Below are 19,913 nucleotides of genomic sequence, written 5' to 3'. Positions count from 1 at the left end.
TAGGATTGATGCTTCTTTGCTGATTTTTTGTTTCGAGGATTTGTCCAATTGTGATAGTGGGGTATTAAAGTCCCCTACTATGATTGTATTGCTGTCAATCTCTCCCTTGATATCCTCCAGGAGTTTTTTTTTATGTATTTGGGTGCTCCTGTATTGGATGCGTATATGTTTACCAGAGTTATTTCTTCTTGTTGGATTGCTCCCTTTAGTATTATGAAATGGCCTTCCTTATCTCTTTTTATGTCCTTCACTTTGAGATCTAATTTGTCAGAATTAAGTATTGCTACCCCGGCTTTTTTTTCATTTCCATTCGACTGAAAAATCTTTTTCCATCCCTTCACCTTCAGTCTGTGTGCGTCTTTTTTTCTGAGATGGGTTTCTTGTAGATAGCAGATATATGGGTCATGTTTTCTTATCCAATCCATTACTTTATGTCTTTTGATTGGGGAATTTAATCCATTTACATTTAAAGTTATTATTGATAGGTACTTGTTTGTCTCCATTTTTATTCTTGACCCCTGTGTTCCTTCTTCGCTTCCTATTTCTTTTTCTTTTTTTACAGCAGACCCTTTAGCATTTCTTGCATTGCTGGTTTGGTGGTAATAAATTCCCTTCGTCTTTTTTTGTATGTGAAGCTCCTGATTCCGCCTTCAATTTTGAATGATAGCCTTGCTGGGTATAGTATTCTTGGATTCAGTCCCTTGCTTTGCATCACTTTGTATATTTTATTCCATTCCCTTCTGGCCTGGTGTGTTTCTGTTGAGAAATCAGTTGATATTCTAATAGGAGATCCCTTGTAGGTAACTTTCTGTCTCTCTCTGGCAGCCTTTAAGATTCTTACTTTGTCATTGGTGTTCGCCAATTTAATTATGATGTGTCTTGGTGTCGGTCTTTTGGGATTCAACTTGTTTGGGACTCTATGTACTTCTTGGATCTGGATAGTTTTTTTCTTGCCAATATCAGGGAAGTTTTCTCTTATTATTTTTTCAAACAGGTTTTCTATTCCTTGGTTCTCTTCCTCTCCTTCTGGTACCCCTATTATGCGAATGTTGTTTCATTTTGCGTTGTCCCAAAGCTCCCTTAGGCTCTCCTCTTGCTTTTTAACCCTTTGCACTCGCTTGCTTTTTTCTCGATTCCTTTATTCTAATGCTAACCATGTCGAGTCACACTGGACATCCGAGTGCACAAGGTTAAGTCTTATTTCCAGATGCTGCTGTTTGTGTGTTTTTTCCTACCTTGTCTTTTAATTCGCTGATGCGGTCCTCAGCGTCTTCTAGTCTACTGTTTAAGCCTTCCATTGTGTTCTTTATTGCAGCTATGTCATTCTTCATCTCCTCTTGGTTCCTTTTCATGTTGGTGACATTCTCCTTCAGCTCCTTATAGTTCTCATTGAGTTGTGTGTATTTGTCATTGAGTTGTGTGTATTTGTCATCCAGCCGTTTAAACATCTTTTTAACCATTACTCTGAATTCTTTCTCTGATATGCTGCTAGCCTCAATTTCATTTAATTCCCTTTCTGGTGATTCCTCTTTTTCTTTCCTTTGGGAATTGCTTTTTTGTCTTCCCATGTTTTGCTGTATCGTTTTAATTGTAGGTCCAATTGTTTTGATACTCAGGTTCTTTTGAGGATGGTGCTACTTGTGTGATCTCTCAGGTCTCCTGGCCTTGGTAATCTAGTGTACCTCCCTACTTGAGCTATTTGGGTTTTCTTGATGTAGGCCTGTAGGCTGGAAAGGTACAACTGCGGTGTGTAGAAGTCAGCAGCCGTGGAGGGGCGTGTCCCGATTTTTGCTGTCTTGGGCCCTTGATTGAAATAGTGCGTATCCAGCGGGGACTCACAGTGGCACCCAGGAACCATCTGTTGGGGTGATGGGTCTCAGGAGGCCTGCGTTCTGGAATGGCATGACTGTGATGTCCAGAGTTCTGTAGTTGTAGGCTGGGCAGACTCAGCTTTTGCTGCTGCACCTGTGGTGAATATGCGCATGCTCCCAGTGGAGGTTCACAGGGGCATCCGCGGTGCAGTTGCCAGTGAGGGGCACTGAAGTACTCTGAAGGGCCCTGGCACTGAAGCCGCGTAATTGAGGTGTCTGTGTGCAGGTATCCAGGATGAGTGAATTCAGAATTTCTACTGCGGGGTAGCGCGTCCTTGTCTGTACAGAATCACACCCAGCAGGGGCTGCAAGCAGCTCCCCAGAGGACTCTGTAGATATATGGGCTCAGGTTTCCTACCCTTTGGAAATCTGCGTGTCTGTGGCAATGAGTTTGCTGGCACAGAGCTCTGATGCACTTTGAGGGGCCCTGGCACTGAAGTTACATTGCTGGGGTGTCTGTGTGCAGGTATCCAGGATGAGTGAATTCAGAATTTCTACTGCCCGGGGTAGTGAGTCCCTATTTGTCCAAGATCACCCCCAGCAAGGACTCACAGCAGCTCCCACAAGCGCCCTGTGGATAGATGGGCTCAGGGTGCCTGCCCGTTGGAAATGCACGTGCAGACTGGCCGTGTGTTTGGCGCAGAGTTCTGACGCACTGTGAGGGGCCCTGGTGCTGAAGTTAAGCAGCTGGGGTGTATGTGGGCAGTTATTTAGGAGGAGGGAGTTCAGAATTTCTACTGCAGGGCAGCATGTCCTTGTCTGTACAGAATCACACCCAGCAGGGGCTCAAAGCAGCTCCCCAGAGGACCCTGTGGATAGATGGGCTCAGGGTGCCTACCCTTTGAAAATGTGCATGTCTGTGGCGATGAGTTTGCTGGCGCAGAGCTCTGACGCACTTTGAAGGGCCCTGGCACTGAAGTTACACAGCTGGCGTGTCTGCGGGCAGTTATTCAGGCAGAGGAAATTCAGAATTTCTACTGCGGGGCAGAGTGCCCTAGTCTGTACAGAATCACATCCAGCAGGGGCTTCCCGTGGCTCCCAGGCGCTGCCTGCGGAGTGGTGTGCCCTGTATGCCTGCGTGCCTGGAAACGCGTGAAAGTGGTGTCCAGAGTTCTGCTGCTGGGTAGGGGGAAGATGCACTTACTGCTGCGGGAATGGTGCACCTTTGGAGGTGGAGGTCCCAGGGTCCGCCGGTCTGCAGCTGGGATAGCAGGATTTTGGCTGGAGTGGCTGCTGGGTTGCGGGCAGTGTCAAAGTCCAGTCTGGGTGGTGGTACTAATGAGTTCCTAGAAAAGGCCGCTGTCCCCTTCAAGACATTGCGGGCTCCGTACCTGATTCCTGCAGTCCAGGGAGTGCCCACAGCGGTAGTAGTCTCTCCTTGTCCAAGAAAGCCTGGTCTGCCAGCCCTTGCTACTCCTGCGAGATATAACTGTCCCTTACTCACCCACACACACACACCACACACATCCACATACTCTCCTTTCATACCCTCACTCACTCCCTCTCCCTCACTTCTGTCCTGCCAGCCTCCATCTTTTTCGGGCCCATTTCCAGGAAGTTTTAATTCATTACTTTACTTTGAAGAAAAGTGCTGCTGAATACTTTGGAAAGCTTATGGTGAACATACTCCATCTCAAGATAATTGTGAAGGCTGATTTAAACGCTTTAAAAATGATGATTTAGATGTGAAAGACAAAGAACGTCCAGGTCAACTGAAAAAGTTTGAAGACCAACAATTACAAGCATTATTGGATGAAGATGGGTGTCAAACTCAAAAACAACTTGCAGAAAGAGTAAACATTGCTCAGCAAACAATATCTAATTGTTTACAAGCAATGGGAAAGATTTTAAAGGAAGGAAAATAGGTACCACATCAACTGAACGAAAGACAAATGAAAAACGAAAAGTCATCAGTAAAATGTTGCTTCAACAGCACGAAAGAAAGTCTTTTTTGCATCGAATTGTGACTGGCGATGAATAGTGGATTTATTTTGAGAATCCCAAATGCACAAAATCATGGGTTGTTCCAGGTCCACCATCAACATCGACTGCAAGGCCAAATCACTTTGGAAAGAAGACAGTGCTCTGCGTTTGGTGAGATCAGGAAGGTGTGGTGTATTATGAGCTTGTAAAACCAGGTGAAACGGTTAATACTGATCGCTACTGACAACAAATAATCAATTTGAACCATGCTTTGATCGTGAAACGACCAGAATGTGCCAGAAGACACGGCAAAGTTATTTTGCTTCATGATGACACACCATCATACACTTTAAAACCAGTTAAAGACACGTTAAAAGATCTTGCCTGGGAAGTATTAATCGACCTGCCGTATTCACCAGACTTTGCTCCTTCAGATTACCACTTGTTCTGATCGATGGCACACGCACTTTCTTAGCAGCACTTCAAAACGTACAAAGAAGTGGAAAATTGGGTCTCTGAATGGTTTGCCTCAAAACAAAAAAAGTTCTATTGGGATGGTATCCACAAATTACCTGAAAGATGGGGAAAATGTGTAGCTAGCGATGGACATTACTTTGAATAAAGCACTTTTGATGTTTCTCTTGAAATTATTGTGCTTTCTTTGAATACAAAATTATTAAGCGATATACCTAGCATACAATGGAATTCTATTAAGCCATAAGAAAGGATGAAATAGCGCCATTTGCGATAATGTGGATAGACCTTGAGAACATTATGCCAAGTGAAATAAGTCAGTCAAAAAAGGCTACGAACCATATGATTTCATTCATATGTAGGATAGAAAACTGAAACTCATGAACACAAACAGCAGTGTGGTGGTTGCCAGAGGGAAGGGATTGTGGGTAGAAAAGGGTCCTAGTATATGGTGACAGAAGATCTGACCATGGATGATGGGCACCTGGTGCAATATACAGATCTTGTAACATAGAAACTCACACCTGAAACCTATATGTTCATGGTGACCAATGTCACCACAATAAATTTAGTTAAAAAATTTGCCCAGAAATAAAAATAACTACAAGGGATAAATGAAGTATAAAAATGGCTCTAAATTCAAATATAAAATTAGAAAGTGATGTAAGTATTAAGTTCTAAACTTTCTTCTAATATCAAAAGTTTTTGTAATTTAAAACTGCTTAAGAGCTGATAATAAGTTTAACTATGAGTAAGAGTCATGTTTTGACAAAGAACTCTATTACAATCTTTGCATATGAGTTTTAATATTAGAAACTAATAATTGACATTCTTCCTACAAAGTACATAACTATGATTTCTGAATATATTTTTATATCACAAGCAATTAAGACTTTGGAAAATATTTAAAGTGATATAACATGGAGACAATTATTAAAATTCCTTAGGTCTTCTAATATATATCCTGCAAACTTACCATCTGTACACTTTTTTCCAATTCCTGGGGAATCGCAAACGTAGATGAAGGAGCCTGAGTAAGAGGCCATGCGCCAGCCTAGAAGAAAATAAGTAAAATAAAAAATTTAAATAGACAAGCATCTAACTTGATAATAAATATTTAGAAAATGATTTAAACTAAAGCACCTCTTTTTTCTTTTCTCAAAATGTTGATAAAACCCATCAGCATTACTATCTTGGCACATTTCATTCCAAATCAATATAACATATAACGTTAGAAGCTACAATCCATTGATTGAAGAAAATGCAATGAGGCTTCTATTTATTGTTTAGATCAGACTATTTGAAATGAGTAGTAAATGCCTACAATAAAACATATATTCATACCTGTAGAACATATATTTGAAAACTAATTCCCAAATCTATTACTGTATCTTGATTTTTGATAAAATTGTTGAACTTATTGTTGAGATCAGCACTGACACTCATATCTGTATACATCCGATGCAGCTTGCTGGTAAACTCATAACCACATGCTTGCTGTAAAAACAGTTTAAAACAAACACATGATTTAAAAATAATAATAATAAAAGATATTAATTAATGAGAACATGTTACTATTGCTAGTTCTATGGTCAAGGGTATGCATATTATATTTAAGTCTACTCTTCAAAAAAATTATCAACTACTGAATATTTCAGCATAAATATGTCTCAGCTACTAATTTCATCAATGTGTAAGCTAAAATGAAGCAAAAATAAACTAAAATTCAACAGCACTACAAAACTTGTACTTAAAGGAATATTTTAGGTGCATTCATTTATAAATAATACAAATCTTTTGTTAATACTGTTTATCTTGTGGATAAGTCTATATCAATATACAGAATGTCCAAAAAAATGCATACACACTTTAAATAGCTGATAGCTGTTAAATGAAAATAAAATGTATTTTAATAAACACTGCCTTTATAATTACTAGGTGTACCGGTATAATAATCAAAGAAAACATGATAATTTCAAGAGAAACATCAAAAGTGCTTTATTCAAAGTAATGTCCATTGCTAGCTATACATTTCCCCATCATTCAGGTAAGTTGTGGATACCATCCCAATAGAACTTTTCTTGTTTTGAGGCAAACCATTCAGAGACCCAATTTTTCACTTCTTTGTACGTTTTGAAGTGCTGCTAAGAAAGTGCGTGTGCCATCGATCAGAACAAGTGGTAATCTGAAGGAGCAAAGTCTGGTGAATACGGCAGGTCAATTAATACTTCCCAGGCAAGATCTTTAAACGTGTCTTCAACTGGTTTTGAAATGTGTGATGGTGCATTATCATGAAGCAAAATTACTTTGCCGTGTCTTCTGGCACATTCTGGTCGTTTCACAATCAAAGCGTGGTTCAAATTGATTATTTGTTGTCAGTAGCGATCAGTATTAACCGTTTCACCTGGTTTTACAAGCTCATAATACACCACACCTTCCTGATCCCACCAAATGCAGAGCACTGTCTTCTTTCCAAAGTGATTTGGCCTTGCAGTCGATGTTGATGGTGGACCTGGAACAACCCATGATTTTGTGCATTTGGGATTCTCAAAATAAAGCCACTTTTCATCGCCAGTCACAATTCGATGCAAAAAAGACTTTCTTTCGTGCTGTTGAAGCAACATTTTACTGATGACTTTTCGTTTTTCATTTGTCTTTCGTTCAGTTGATGTGGCACCCATTTTCCTTCCTTTAAAATCTTTCCCATTGCTTGTAAACGATTGGAAATTGTTTGCTGAGCAATGTTTACTCTTTCTGCAAGTTGTTTTTGAGTTTGACACCCATCTTCATCCAATAATGCTTGTAGTTGTTGGTCTTCAAACTTTTTCAGTTGACCTGGATGTTCTTTGTCTTTTACATAGAAATCATCACTTTTAAAGCGTTTAAACCAGAGTTCACAAGTATCTTGAGATGGAGCATGTTCACCATCAGTTTTCTGAAGTATACGATAACTTTCAGCAGCACTTTTCTTCAAAATAAAGTAATGAATTACAACTTCCCGCAAATGCTCTTTTTTTTGGCATGAAATTTGACATTTTTAAGCATAAAAGTATCTATGATGTTAACACCTTCAGAAAATTTGACATATGAAGTTTTGAAGCTTGCTGCCAATACAACAAAACAGCATACATATCAAACCGCATATATATCAACATATGTGTAACTCCACCTATTGAAAAAAATCCACATTATTAACTGGTACACCTAGTATATTCAAAGTGTGTATACATTTTTAGGGGACACCTTGTATATAGAGAGAGCTTTCTTTAATACAGTATTTGCATACCCATCATATAGATATACCATTATACATTTAACCAGTCACCTGCTGATTATTTCCTGTTGTTATATCTAATGCTTCAATGAACATCTTTTTGTGCTAGCAGAATAATTTCTAGGACATAATCAGATCAAAGGCTCACATTACCTTTAATTTATTGATCATGGCTTCTTCAGAATCCATAGACATAGATAATCCGTGAATTAAACGTTTCGCCAGCATTCTTGCGTAGAACTATATTAAAAAATATTTCTAAAGATTACTTCCTTTCTGATGACTTATATTTCAAAAATAAATAAAATCTGACTAAACCAAATAAAACTTCTCTACTCACAACTTACCTTTTGAAAAACATCCTTATCATCGATATATTTGAAAACAGTAATGAAGCTGGTGAGTTTGTCTTCCACTTCATTCTCAGTCATCCCCTTTGCTGATTTCTTTAGTAAGTTGTCACAGTACTTAGCAAGCTCAAATAGAAAATGACAGTATATCTTACAAAGGGCCCTTCTATACATATGCCTCAATAGAGGCAAAGGACAATAGTACAAAATATCAATGGATAAAGTCTCTGCCATCCTAAAGCTTATGTTTTTAAAATTATGAACATGCACTAAAGAATTCAAAATATGTCATAAGGCAAATTTTTAAGAAAACTATAAACAAGTCAAAAAATCTAATCAACATTTAGTGAACAATAAAACACTAACATAAAAAGAAGTTTCAAAAGAACACCTAGATGCGTTTTGAGTAGTTCTATAATTTCGACATTAAACAATTACTTTTTTTATTCTTACCACAACTTTATAATTTCAAGTTTTCTTTAATTATCATCAAATTTCCTTTTAATTTCACATAAAATAAAATCTCTATGAGAAGTAATGCAAATTTTTTCAAAGAAGACATACTTTAAAACCCAAACTGTACTGCTTGGATTTTAGAAGCCTTACAAAAATTGGAACGACAGAGAAAATTAGCATGGCCTCTGCATAAAGATGCACACAAATTAGTGAAGCGCTTCATATTTTCAGAAAACAACTCCGAGACCATGTGGATTCCAGCAAGAGAAGAATCGACAGGACTACTCCAGCCACGAAGACAGAAGAGAAGCAGTCCAGAGACGGAAGACGCTGATGTGGCCTTCCCATACTAGCAGTTAGCAGCTGTGCATCACTGCAGATTGCCCAGGACCAAACCGGACAGAGTCAGACCTGCATTACCACCATTTGTCCACCATCCAGAACTGAAATGTCAGTGCTGACATGTACACATAAGGAACTGTTGGACATTGAAATTGGGTCTCAAAAGAACTGTTGGCCCAGAAAAAAAACTCACTACACACTGATTCATTTGCCTGTCACCATAACCATTATTGCTTGTCTCATTTTCGGTTCTTATAAGTGTATTTCTAATAGCACATGATCTCACTCATCTAGGGGAAATAATGAACAACATAGACTGATGAACAAGAACAGACCCAGAACAAGGAGGCATGGATCAGACTGTCGGGCCTCAGGGGGAGGGTAGGGAAGGGTGGGGGTAAAGGGGGAGACCAACCAAAGGACTTGCGTGCAGGCATATGAGCCTAACCAGCGGTTAAGGACAACAGGGGGGTGGGGGCATGTGTGGGGAGGGGTGTGGGATGGGAATGGGGGGACGAGGACAAATATGTGATACCTTCATCAATAAAGAAATTAAAAAAAAAAAAAAGATTATATTTTAAAAGTTAAAAAAAAAAAAAAAAAGACACACACACACACACTAAACTTTATTAAATAAAGTATTTTTTCCCTTCAGTTATTTCTCTAGAAAAGGTTATAGTGCATAGGTCCAACTGTATTCCTTAAATAAGTGCCAAATTATATATGATGTAGATAATTTTTACTTTTAATAATTTAGTTTCATGAACTTTTTCTGAAAAAAATGTTACAAATACAAATTAATTTAACATTCTCCTCAGTTTTCATTTTCTAATATTGATGTCCATAAGATTATTTTTAAGCAATCATCAAACTTACCAATTCAGGAGCTTTGCAAACAGACTTGGGTTCTCTGTAATTTACAACTGATGTAAGAGCCTAAATAGAAAACAAGCCAGTAATTAACTAGTAATAGGGTATAATCTGCACATCCATAAATTATTAACCCACACAAAACACAACATTTTGGTCGTAGTTTGTTAATTTTGTTTTCATTTTGAACACAGGGTAAACTCCTCTAACTTTATGCCTCATGATAGTTATAGACCAATTATATATCCCATTCCTACTGAAAGCTATTCTTTATAACTCATTACTGATATCTGAACACAGATAAAATAAGACTAAACTTTTAAAAAATCTTAAAGTAACCATATCAGCAAATTTCCTTTAAAGTATAACAAAATTCAAAAATTTGTAAAATATACTTATTTCTTTGAAATATTATTTATATAGCCTACAGATTATATTGAAATTAAAAATCAGCGCTAAAACATTAAAATTATACATGTTTTTCCAGAACATGTTAGAATGTTTACTAACAATTCCCCTTAGAATCATTGTTCTCATAATCATGAGAAATTCAATCTCCATATAATTCAAACATTCAATTTAACCATTTGTTATTAATTTGAAAGTTATGTTATTATTTTGATTTTCACATTTAAATTATGTAATCTCCATGTCAAGATTAGAAAACTCGTAATTAGAAGCCTCAATCCTGAAACCACCCTTAAGAATGAATAAAGAAATAGAATTCTAATTAACCTTTAAACAACACAGGTCCACTTACACCCAGATTTTTGATACAAATATTGTATATGTATTTTCTCTTCCTTAAGATTTTCTTAATGACATATTTTATTCTCTAACTTACTTTATTGTGATAATATAGTTATACTAAATATATAAAATATGCACTTATTGACTGTTTATGCTATCAGTAAGGCTTCTGGTAATATCAGTAGGCCATTAGTAGTGAAGTTTTGGGGAAGTCAAAAGTTGTATGTGGATTTTCAACTAAAGGGGAGGGGAATCAGGACCCCTATCCCCTGAATTGTTCCAGGGTCAACTGTATTTATACAGACATTCCCTGACTTAAGATGATTTTTACAATTTTTTTTTTTACTTTAATATGTGAGAAAGCGATATGTATTCAATAAACTGTACTTTGAATTTTGATCTTTTCCAGAGCTGGTGATATGTGGTACAATATTCTCTCCTAATGCTGGGTAGTGGCAGTTAGCCACAGTTTCCAGTTAGGTGTGCCATCACAAGGATAAATAATGATACTCTCCCATGTATTTAATGTGTTAGATGACTTTGCCCAACTATAACTAATGAGAGTGTCCTGAGAACGTTTAAGGTAGGTTCAGCTAAGGTAAGATGTTCAGTAGGTTAGGTGCATTAAATGAATTTTTATTTAAAATATTTCTAACTTATGATGGGTTTGCCAGGACATACCCCGTCATAAGTTGAGAAGCATCTGAAGATATAGATATTATTAAAGTTACCTTATCCAATGCACTCATAAAGTGCTGATCACCATTCAAAACAGTGTTGATAAGTTGAACAAATTTACCATGTACTTCCAAAACTGACTCCACAAATAGTGTTGGCATCTACAAATATAAAATACAAAATACATTTTAAGAAGTTCAAAGATATAATTAGGGTTATCAAAAATTGCCGTTTAATTAAGAGTAAAGGTTTTTCCAAGCAAATTAATGTTATGCAAGCACACACTTCCTCAAAAAATATTTTTAGTTAAAACTGTCTGGCCTGGCCAGTGTGGCTCAGTATCGACCTATGAACCAGAAGGTCACGGTTCCATTCCTGGTCATGACACATGCCTGGGCTGGAGGCTCAATCCCCAGTGTGGGGAGTGTAGTAGGCAGCTGATGATTCTCTCTCATCATTAATGTTTCTCTCTCCCTCCCTCTCCCTTCCTCTTTGAAATCAATAAAAAAAATATAGCCAAAACCGGTTTGGCTCAGTGGATAGAGCGTCGGCCTGCGGACTGAAAGGTCCCAGGTTCTATTCCGGTCAAGGGCATGTACCTTGTTTGCGGGCACATCCCCGGTGGGGGGTGTGCAATGAGGCAGCTGGTCGATGTTTCTCTCTCATCGATGTTTCTAGCTCTCTATCCCTCTCCCTTCCTCTCTGTAAGAAATCAATAAAATATATTTAAAAAAATAAATAAATAAATAAATAAAAATATATATATTTTTAGAAACTGTCTTAAAAATCTAAAACTTTAATGTTGAAATTAGCTGTCATTCAACACCAGCAATGCAGGGCTATAATTCCTCTGCCAGAAGAACTCACTGAAAACACACTTCTCTCCGATGTTGGAATACTGTTTCTTAAGGGTAACAAGATACAGTCTCTGAACCACCAAGCCTATCACTTTCAAAGAGGATTAAGTAAACAAAAACTGCCTTCAAAGCTGCTGAAGGCTGAAAGAGAAAGCAGAGCTCAAAAGCAAGTATCTGTGAAAATTAAGACCCCTGGAGTTGGACAATCCCCCACATCTCAGAGTGAGGAAATCCTTAGCTTTCATTCCTTTTTTTTTCTTTTTCTTTTGTTAATCCTTACCCGAGGATATTTTTCCATTGATTTTTAGAGAGAGTGGAAAGGAGAGGTAGAGACACAGAGAGAGAAACATCGATGTGAGAGAGACACATTGATTGGTTGCCTCCTGCACGTGCCCTGCCTGGGGCTGGTGATTGAGCCTCCAACTGGGGTACATGCCCTTGACTAGAATCAAACCCACAACCCTTCAGTCCTCGAGCCAATGCTCTAAACACTAAGCAACCAGTTAGAGTGTGAGTTTTCACTCTTAATGGGGATAATTATATAGTACTTAAGAGTTAACTAAGTCAGCTAAAATTATGTGAATCTATTACAAATTCATTCTCTTTTATTTCTATCTCCCAGTCCTTGAAGCAAACTCTATGCCTCTATGCTGAATATTATTTAACACCCTGAATCTGTAAAACTAATAAAATTAATTAATAAACCCAATAAATAACACAGATTAATAAACATAAAAATATATCAACTGGCCGAAACCGGTTTGGATCAGTGGATAGAGCATTGGCCTGCAGACTGAAAGGTCCCAAATTCAATTCCGGTCAAGGGCATGTACTTTGGTTGCGGGCACATCCCCAGTAGAGGGTGTGCAGGAGGCAGCTGATCGATGTTTCTCTCTCATCGATGTTTCTAACTCTCTATCCCTCTCCCTTCCTCTCTGTAAAAAATCAATAAAATATATTTTTTAAAATATATATATATATATATATATATATATATATATCAACTAATAGTTTATTTTTATTTTTTAAAACATATTTTTATTGATTTCAGAGAGGAAGGGAGAGGGAGAGATAGAAACATCAATGATGAGAGAGAATCACTGATCAGCTGCCTCCTGCACGCCCCCTACTGGGGATCGAGCCCACAACCTGGGTATGTGCCCTTGACAGGAATTGAACCTGGGACCCCTCAGTCCACAGGCTGATGCTCTATCCACTGAGCCAAACCAGATAGGGCAACTAATAGTTTGTATTACTGTGGTAGGACATAAAATCTAAGATTTGCCAAAGACAAATAAATCTACAACTAAAGTAATAAGCATCTGAATAATGTTGTCTATTATAGATTACTGCACTATAGATGACAAGTAAATAGCTCTACTTAGGAAAAAGAACATTTCATGTCATATCAATTTATTCATCAAACATCACTAGTAAAAACAAGATAGTCCAACAAGACTGATGATAGGAATACAGTGATAGGAAAGATGCCTTTTTGTAAATAGTCATTTGATTGTCAGAGAACTCTTAAAGAAAAGTGGGTATTAGGGACATGATGGTCACCGTTGGGTAGTAAGCATATATTTAGGGAAGATCATTTTAATCTAAATTTGCTTCCTGGGCTATCAAACTCAGAGTATATATAAAGAAAGCAAATTGTGAGTTCTCCATATTACTATTGATTAATTCCATTACCACTACAACTATTAGTGCCAGTTATACAGAAATATAATTATTTAAAATTGCTAAGTGAACACATCAATATAACTAAGAAAAAGCTTATCTCATTCAATGATTTTCTAATAATTTGATTACTCCAAAATGTGTCCAACAAACTTTAGGCTTGAAACATTTTAATAAAGATGTTTAATCTATTGGAATGGTAAGACTTTTCTTTCATTGTTTAAGACAGTAAAGTGATAACAAAAAACCTAAATGCATGATAATCTGATTAAGAGAAAAATTCCCAGTTCCTTATATAACTCACATTTTCCTGAGTAAGATTACTGGTCGCTCTAAGGCCCTCATCATGGACATGATTTTGCAGCTCCTGTATCATATGAGGTAAACCAGTGGACACAGCACGGAGTAAGACATACATATTTGCCATGTCTGAGGGGGGAAAAGTTTGTATTAGATTTCCGAATATTTTAAATATTAGGTAATATATGGCTCAAAGTGCAGCATTATAAAGAGTATGCAGAGAAAGCCCCACTCCTGTCTCCCAACCACCCAGTCCTCCTTCCCATGGGAAAGCAACACTGTGTTCTTTCAAAGCTCTTTCATGCACACTCAGGCAAATACATATACTCTTCCCTCTGCCCCTTTTTATAAGAGTGTAGTGTATTTTGTGTATTATTTGCAACTGCAGAATACATTTTCACTCAGAGATTTTTTTTTATCAATACACTGAGCATTTCTTCGTACTTTACAACTGTACAGCACTCCATTATATAAAAAATTACTTAACAACTGACGGAAATTTGGTTGTTTCCAATCTCTTGATACTACAATGTTACAATTAATAGTGCTGTATATGGACATTAACATCTAGGGTATAAATCCCTAGAAGTGGTATTGCTGTGTCAAAGCTTAATCTTCTAGAAGGATCCTTCTAAACATAGCTCCCAACAGCAGGAAGCTCCCTTGCCAACAATGTGTCATCAAGCATTTTGATCTTTGCCAATGAGAGGTGAAAAATGTCTCAGTGTAAAGGCTTCATTTTAAACTTCTTTATTAAAGTATATAATATACATACAGAAAAGTGTATAAACTGAAAGTGTGTATCTCAATAAATTATCACAAGTGAACACAAACAAACCCCTTTATGTAATCACTACCCAGGGTAAAAAACAGACATTACCTACACCTAGAAGTCCCCTTCACACCTCTTCCCAATCATTACTCCTCTTGCTCTTCTGCAAAGGTAATCACTGTCATAAGTACTAAACCAAAGATTACTTTTGCCTGTTTTGAACTATCTATAAAAATGGAATCAATACAATTCTTTTATGTTTACCTTCTTTCGTTCAACATGTTTATATGTATGTTGTTGTATGTAAATGTAATTTGTTCATTTGCACTCTTCTGTTATATCCCATTGTATAAATATACTGTACTTCATCCATTCTATTGTTATTGGACATTTGAGTTGTTCCATTTGGCTATTACAAAAAATGCTGCTATGAACATTTTTGTATATATGTGCATACTCTTTTGCCAGGGAATTATACGTGTAGAAAAGGGACAGCTTTCATATATTCAACTTTAGCAGTTAATGCCAGTTTTTCAAAGTGGTTGCATCAATTTATATTCTCAGCCCAGTGTATAACAAGTTCCCACTATTCCACATGCTTCCCAACACTTATTATTATTTTAGATTTTTATAATTGATTTTTAGAAAGAGAGGAAAGGAAAGGGAAAGAGAGAAACATCAATGTGAGAGTGAACACCGATTGCCTGCTCCTGTACAGCCCCTACTGGGGATCAAGCCCGAAATCCCTGCATGTGCCCTGACTGGGAATCTAACTGACAACCTTTCAGTGCATGGGATGATGCCCAAAAAACTGAGCCACATCGACCAGGGTCCAAAACTTATTATTTTTAATTTTTAAATTTTCAATCAGAATTTAAGTATTGATAGCTTAGTGTGGTTTTAATTTGCATTCCCCTGTTTTAATGAGATTAAGTGCTTTTTTATGATTATTGGCCATTTGGATATCCTCTACTCTCCAGTGCCTGTTCAAATTTCTTGGTCATTTTATATTTGAACATAAACCTTTGTAGTCATTGCAAATATATATTTACCTTATGACTATCTTTTGATGATCCAGAGTTCTTAATTTTAAGGCAGTCCACTTGATCAATCTCTCCTTGTGGTTGGTGCTTTTTGTGTCTTACTTAAAATATCTTTCCCTATTTCAAGGTCATGAAGTTATTCTCCTATATTATCTTCTAGAATTATTATTGTTTTACATTTAGATCAAAAGCCTACAATGACCCTGGCCAGCGTGGATCAGTGGTTAGAGTGTCGGCCTGCACACCGGAGTTTCAAGGGTTCCATTTCTGATTAAGAGCATGTACCTGGGTCCCAGGTTCGATTCCTGACCCGTGTGGGAGGCAACCAATCAATGTGTCTCTCTTACATATCAATGTTTCTCTCTCTCTTTCTCCACCTCCCTCCTTCCTTCTACTCTTTCTAGTTATCAGTGGAAAAAATATCCTCATTCCTTGGGTGAGGATTTAAAAAAGCCTACCTACAATAACTTGATTTTTATATGGTGTCTAGGGTAGAGATCAAATTTCACATTTCTCTAAATGAATATCCAGTTGACTCAACATTATGGGTTGAAAAGACGATCATCTTTCACCCAATACTCTGCAGTGCCCCTTTTGTCTTAAAGCAAGTATTTTCATTTTTAATTATTTATTTAATAGAAACCATAAGAGAAAGTTCATTTAGAAAGTTAGAGAGTTAGAAGAAGTGAGCTGTAGAAGAAATGGGCTTAAAGAACAAGTTACAGAAGCAAAAAAGCCTCTTGGAGCTTAGGAGAAAGAGAGAGGCCAGGAAAATGCACCTGGGAAAAAGGTGCAGGCATGCTCCATAGAGAGCTGCTGTATTTTTATTTTGTCTACCACCTATTTTGAGTGAGAATGTGCATCTCTATATATTTAAAATTCATTTATATTTCCCTGTTATATTCTTTGCCTTTTTCCTACTGTTATTAAAATTCTTAATGTATTAAGGCAATTAGCCCTTATAATACATAAAAATGTGCAAACCTATTTTCTCAGGTTTTTCTTTTAGTTTAGAATGCCCTTTGTGAATATACTTGGTTCCAAAAGAGTCCTTTAAAATAAATTATGAATAAGGCATATCAAATATTTTAGAGATTATGACTAAAATATACTTGAAATTTAAGTTAATTTGACTATGTAAAAAGTGGTTTATAATTCTATTTTAATTTACATTTATATTTCGTGTCACTTACCATTTTTTTTCTCTTGTCGAATGATATTATGACATTCTGCATGTAAGAACTGTAAGTGGTCTGCTACCATTCGTTGCTGACATTCATTAATCACTTTAGTATATGAACTTGGGTGCAAGTATTTTCGACATCGAATTTCTTCATCTTTTAATCTACCTAGAACCTTTAGAAATATATTGTTATAGCATAAACTACCAGGAGAAAAAAAACTGTAATATCAGTAAGTAGCTTAGGTAGCCTAATTTAATGGCTCAGTTAAACATATCAGTAAGTAATGAATAACGATTATACAACCAATTTAAACCCACATTCCATAAATGAATTCAAATTTTATTTAAGCTACTAGCTATCACCTATATTTCACCACAGTCTTATGAAAAAGAACTAAAGTTATGTAGCCTACATTTTGTCTTCATTTACTGATCCTAATCATCCTATCATATAGACAACCTAACATGCAACAGGAAAAGCGAGTACAGATTATTAAAAACCAAAACAGGTAGTCACTTTATAAATATCTAATTATTAATCTAAAGATAAGTCATACTAACTGGATCAAGTAGATTAATCTGATTATTTTATGTTGGTGCCTCGTAAATGGTATGAATATCATAGTTAACTATCACAGTAAAGATTTCATTAAAATTTTTGGAAGTCAAAATATATTTAGGCATAGTTAAATATGTCAATCAAGACCTTTATTAAAATTTTTCCTATATAAAAAGCACTGAGCTACAAACAATACACTGGTTAACATTAACAAGAACTAATAAAGATAACAGCCAGAGAATTGGGCTAATTTCTATCTCAAAACAAAACTAATTTGCAATGAAAATCATGCCAGCACAGCACATGCATACGCAAATGTTAAGATTTGAAAATATTCTGGCCCTGACTGGCATTGTTCAGTGGTTAGAGCATCAGCCCATGCACTGAAGGATCTTGGGTTTGATTCTCAGTCAAGGGCACATTACCTGGGTTGCAGGTTCCATCCCTGTGTGGGAGGCAACCAACTGATGTGTCTTTGTCACATTGATGTTTTCCTTTCTCTCTCTCCATCCCTCCCTCTCCTATACTTTCTCTAAAAATCAATAAAAATTTTATCTTCAGGTGAGGATTAACAAACCATAAAAAAAGGAAAGTATTCTGTAATGTAAAACTATGGAACTAGAGTTTCTGAACTGGTCCCAGGAACTATGTGCACTTAAGCCTTTGGGAAGTACTGCTTGGGTTTGCCTGGGCATAAGGTGATGCTGAGAGAAAAAATGATATTGAGAGGGGAAATAACATATTCCTGGAAAATCTCAGATATCTTTTGAGGAAAGTGAGGCTCAAGACTGAGAGACACAGTCCTATCTTTCCTATTGTGCTACCATGTTGTGTGGAGCCAGGAGTTCAGGGCAAAACCGTAGAAACCAAAGGTGGGGTCTAGAGTATTTCATCAACAAAGGAAGTCATTTTGGTCATCGTGTTTTTCTTTTAAAATAAAAATAGTCCTGCCCGACCAACGTGGCTCAGTGGTTGAGCATCAACCTATGATTGCCAGTCAGGGTACATGCCCAGGTAGCCAGCTTGATCCCCAGTGTGGAGTATGCAGGAGGCAACTGATCAATGATTCTCATCATTGATGTTTCTATCTCTCTCTCCTCCCTTCCTCTCTGAAATTAATAAAAGTATATTTTTAAAAATTAAAAAATAAGTTCTTATACAGAGAGAAGATGGCCATGTGAAGATAGGCAAACACCCCAATAAGTTCAATTAAAAATTAATTAAAATAAAAATGTACTAAAAGTAGTATGTCTAGTAGTTATTTATACCATACCCTAAGTGACTTTAATATGTTTATGGATTAACTAAATGCAACAGTAATTAGAGTGTGGGTCTGAGGGAGGTGAGGGAGGAGGAGAAAAAGAAAACAATGATAACTGGGTGGGGCTTGGGCTGAGGTGCATATCAAGAGAAAACAGACAGGGTTGGAGTGTCTGGATTCAGGGCTTCAATAGCTATAAAACCACTATAGCTGGGGGGAAAGGCCAAAATTAAGAGGAAAGATACAGAAAGGGAAGTAGGAAGGCTACATTATTTAGTTTGTTAAGTGAATTACTCTTATAAATGCTATTTTCCCAACAGAGCTTCCAATGCCTTCCTTTTAACAGTTTGAGATAAAATTTACATATCATATGATTCACCCATGCAAGGGAGAATTCAAGTTTTCGGTATATTACATTATTAGTGTTTTTAAAATTGTGATAAAATGTATAGAACATAAAATTAGCCATTTTAACCATTTTTAAATATATAATTCAGTGGAGTTAATTATATTCACAATGTACAACAATTTCCAAAACTCTTTCATCACACCAAACTCTGTAAACATTAAGCAATAACTCCCTATCCACACCTTCTAAAAACTTCTAATCTACTTTCTGTCTCTAAGAATTTGCCTACTCTAGATATTTCATCTAAGTGGAACCATACAATATTTTTGCCAATGGCCTCTGTTTTGAGAGCCAGATATAATGAGGAGTATGCATCACTTAATTGTGTAAGCACTTTTCAAGATTGGATCTAGATCCTTTAACAAGAGTCTCAGATGCAAAAAAGGCTAAGAGCTGAGGACCACTGTGTAACCTGCATGTAAAAGATGGAAGAAAATGCCCCAGATGACTTACTCAAGGTCCCAGAGCTAATGAGTGACAAAAACAGGAAGAGACTAAACAAACAGCTCAGACTTCTAGGCCTGGGCTTTGTGAAATAAATAACAGCTTATCAGTAAGTAATGATATTTCTTGACCTATGTTCTATACTATAACCTATGTACATACTATAGCTATTCTACTTATATTTATCTTTCTTGCTTAAATTAGAAAAATCATCCTATAATGAAATGCTTGAAATCCAACGCTGCAGATGAAAAAAAAAAACACACCTCATTAAAATTTCTTATATATCTTGTGTGATGACTGAATTTATACTATGACTAATTATTTTACTAAGAAAATACACATAGAATTTTAAATATGGTCATCAGTATGTGTTGGTTTAATGATTAAAATTTCTTGTGGAGATCCAAGCTA

General features: G+C 36.6%; 1 protein-coding gene across 2 annotated transcripts in view; it reads right to left on the bottom strand.

Moving 5' to 3' along the window:
* Positions 1-19,913, bottom strand: part of CUL2 (cullin 2) — a 150,722-nt gene that overhangs the window by 49,256 nt on the left and 81,553 nt on the right. For both annotated transcript variants that reach the window (XM_079769123.1, XM_079769122.1), the window contains exons 9-16: positions 16,837-16,999; positions 13,833-13,957; positions 11,042-11,149; positions 9,567-9,626; positions 7,890-8,018; positions 7,696-7,782; positions 5,613-5,765; positions 5,245-5,322 (exon numbers count right to left, since the gene is read on the bottom strand). In XM_079769123.1, coding sequence (XP_079625249.1) covers positions 5,245-5,322; positions 5,613-5,765; positions 7,696-7,782; positions 7,890-8,018; positions 9,567-9,626; positions 11,042-11,149; positions 13,833-13,957; positions 16,837-16,999 — 903 coding nt within the window. The remainder of the gene's footprint in view (positions 1-5,244; positions 5,323-5,612; positions 5,766-7,695; positions 7,783-7,889; positions 8,019-9,566; positions 9,627-11,041; positions 11,150-13,832; positions 13,958-16,836; positions 17,000-19,913) is intronic.

The sequence above is a fragment of the Cnephaeus nilssonii genome (assembly GCF_951640355.1).
Source record: "Cnephaeus nilssonii genome assembly, chromosome: 4".
In the NCBI taxonomy this organism is placed as follows: domain Eukaryota; kingdom Metazoa; phylum Chordata; class Mammalia; order Chiroptera; family Vespertilionidae; genus Cnephaeus; species Cnephaeus nilssonii.
The sequence above is the reverse complement of the archived record's forward strand: the minus strand, read 5'-3'. Positions and strand labels throughout refer to the sequence as shown.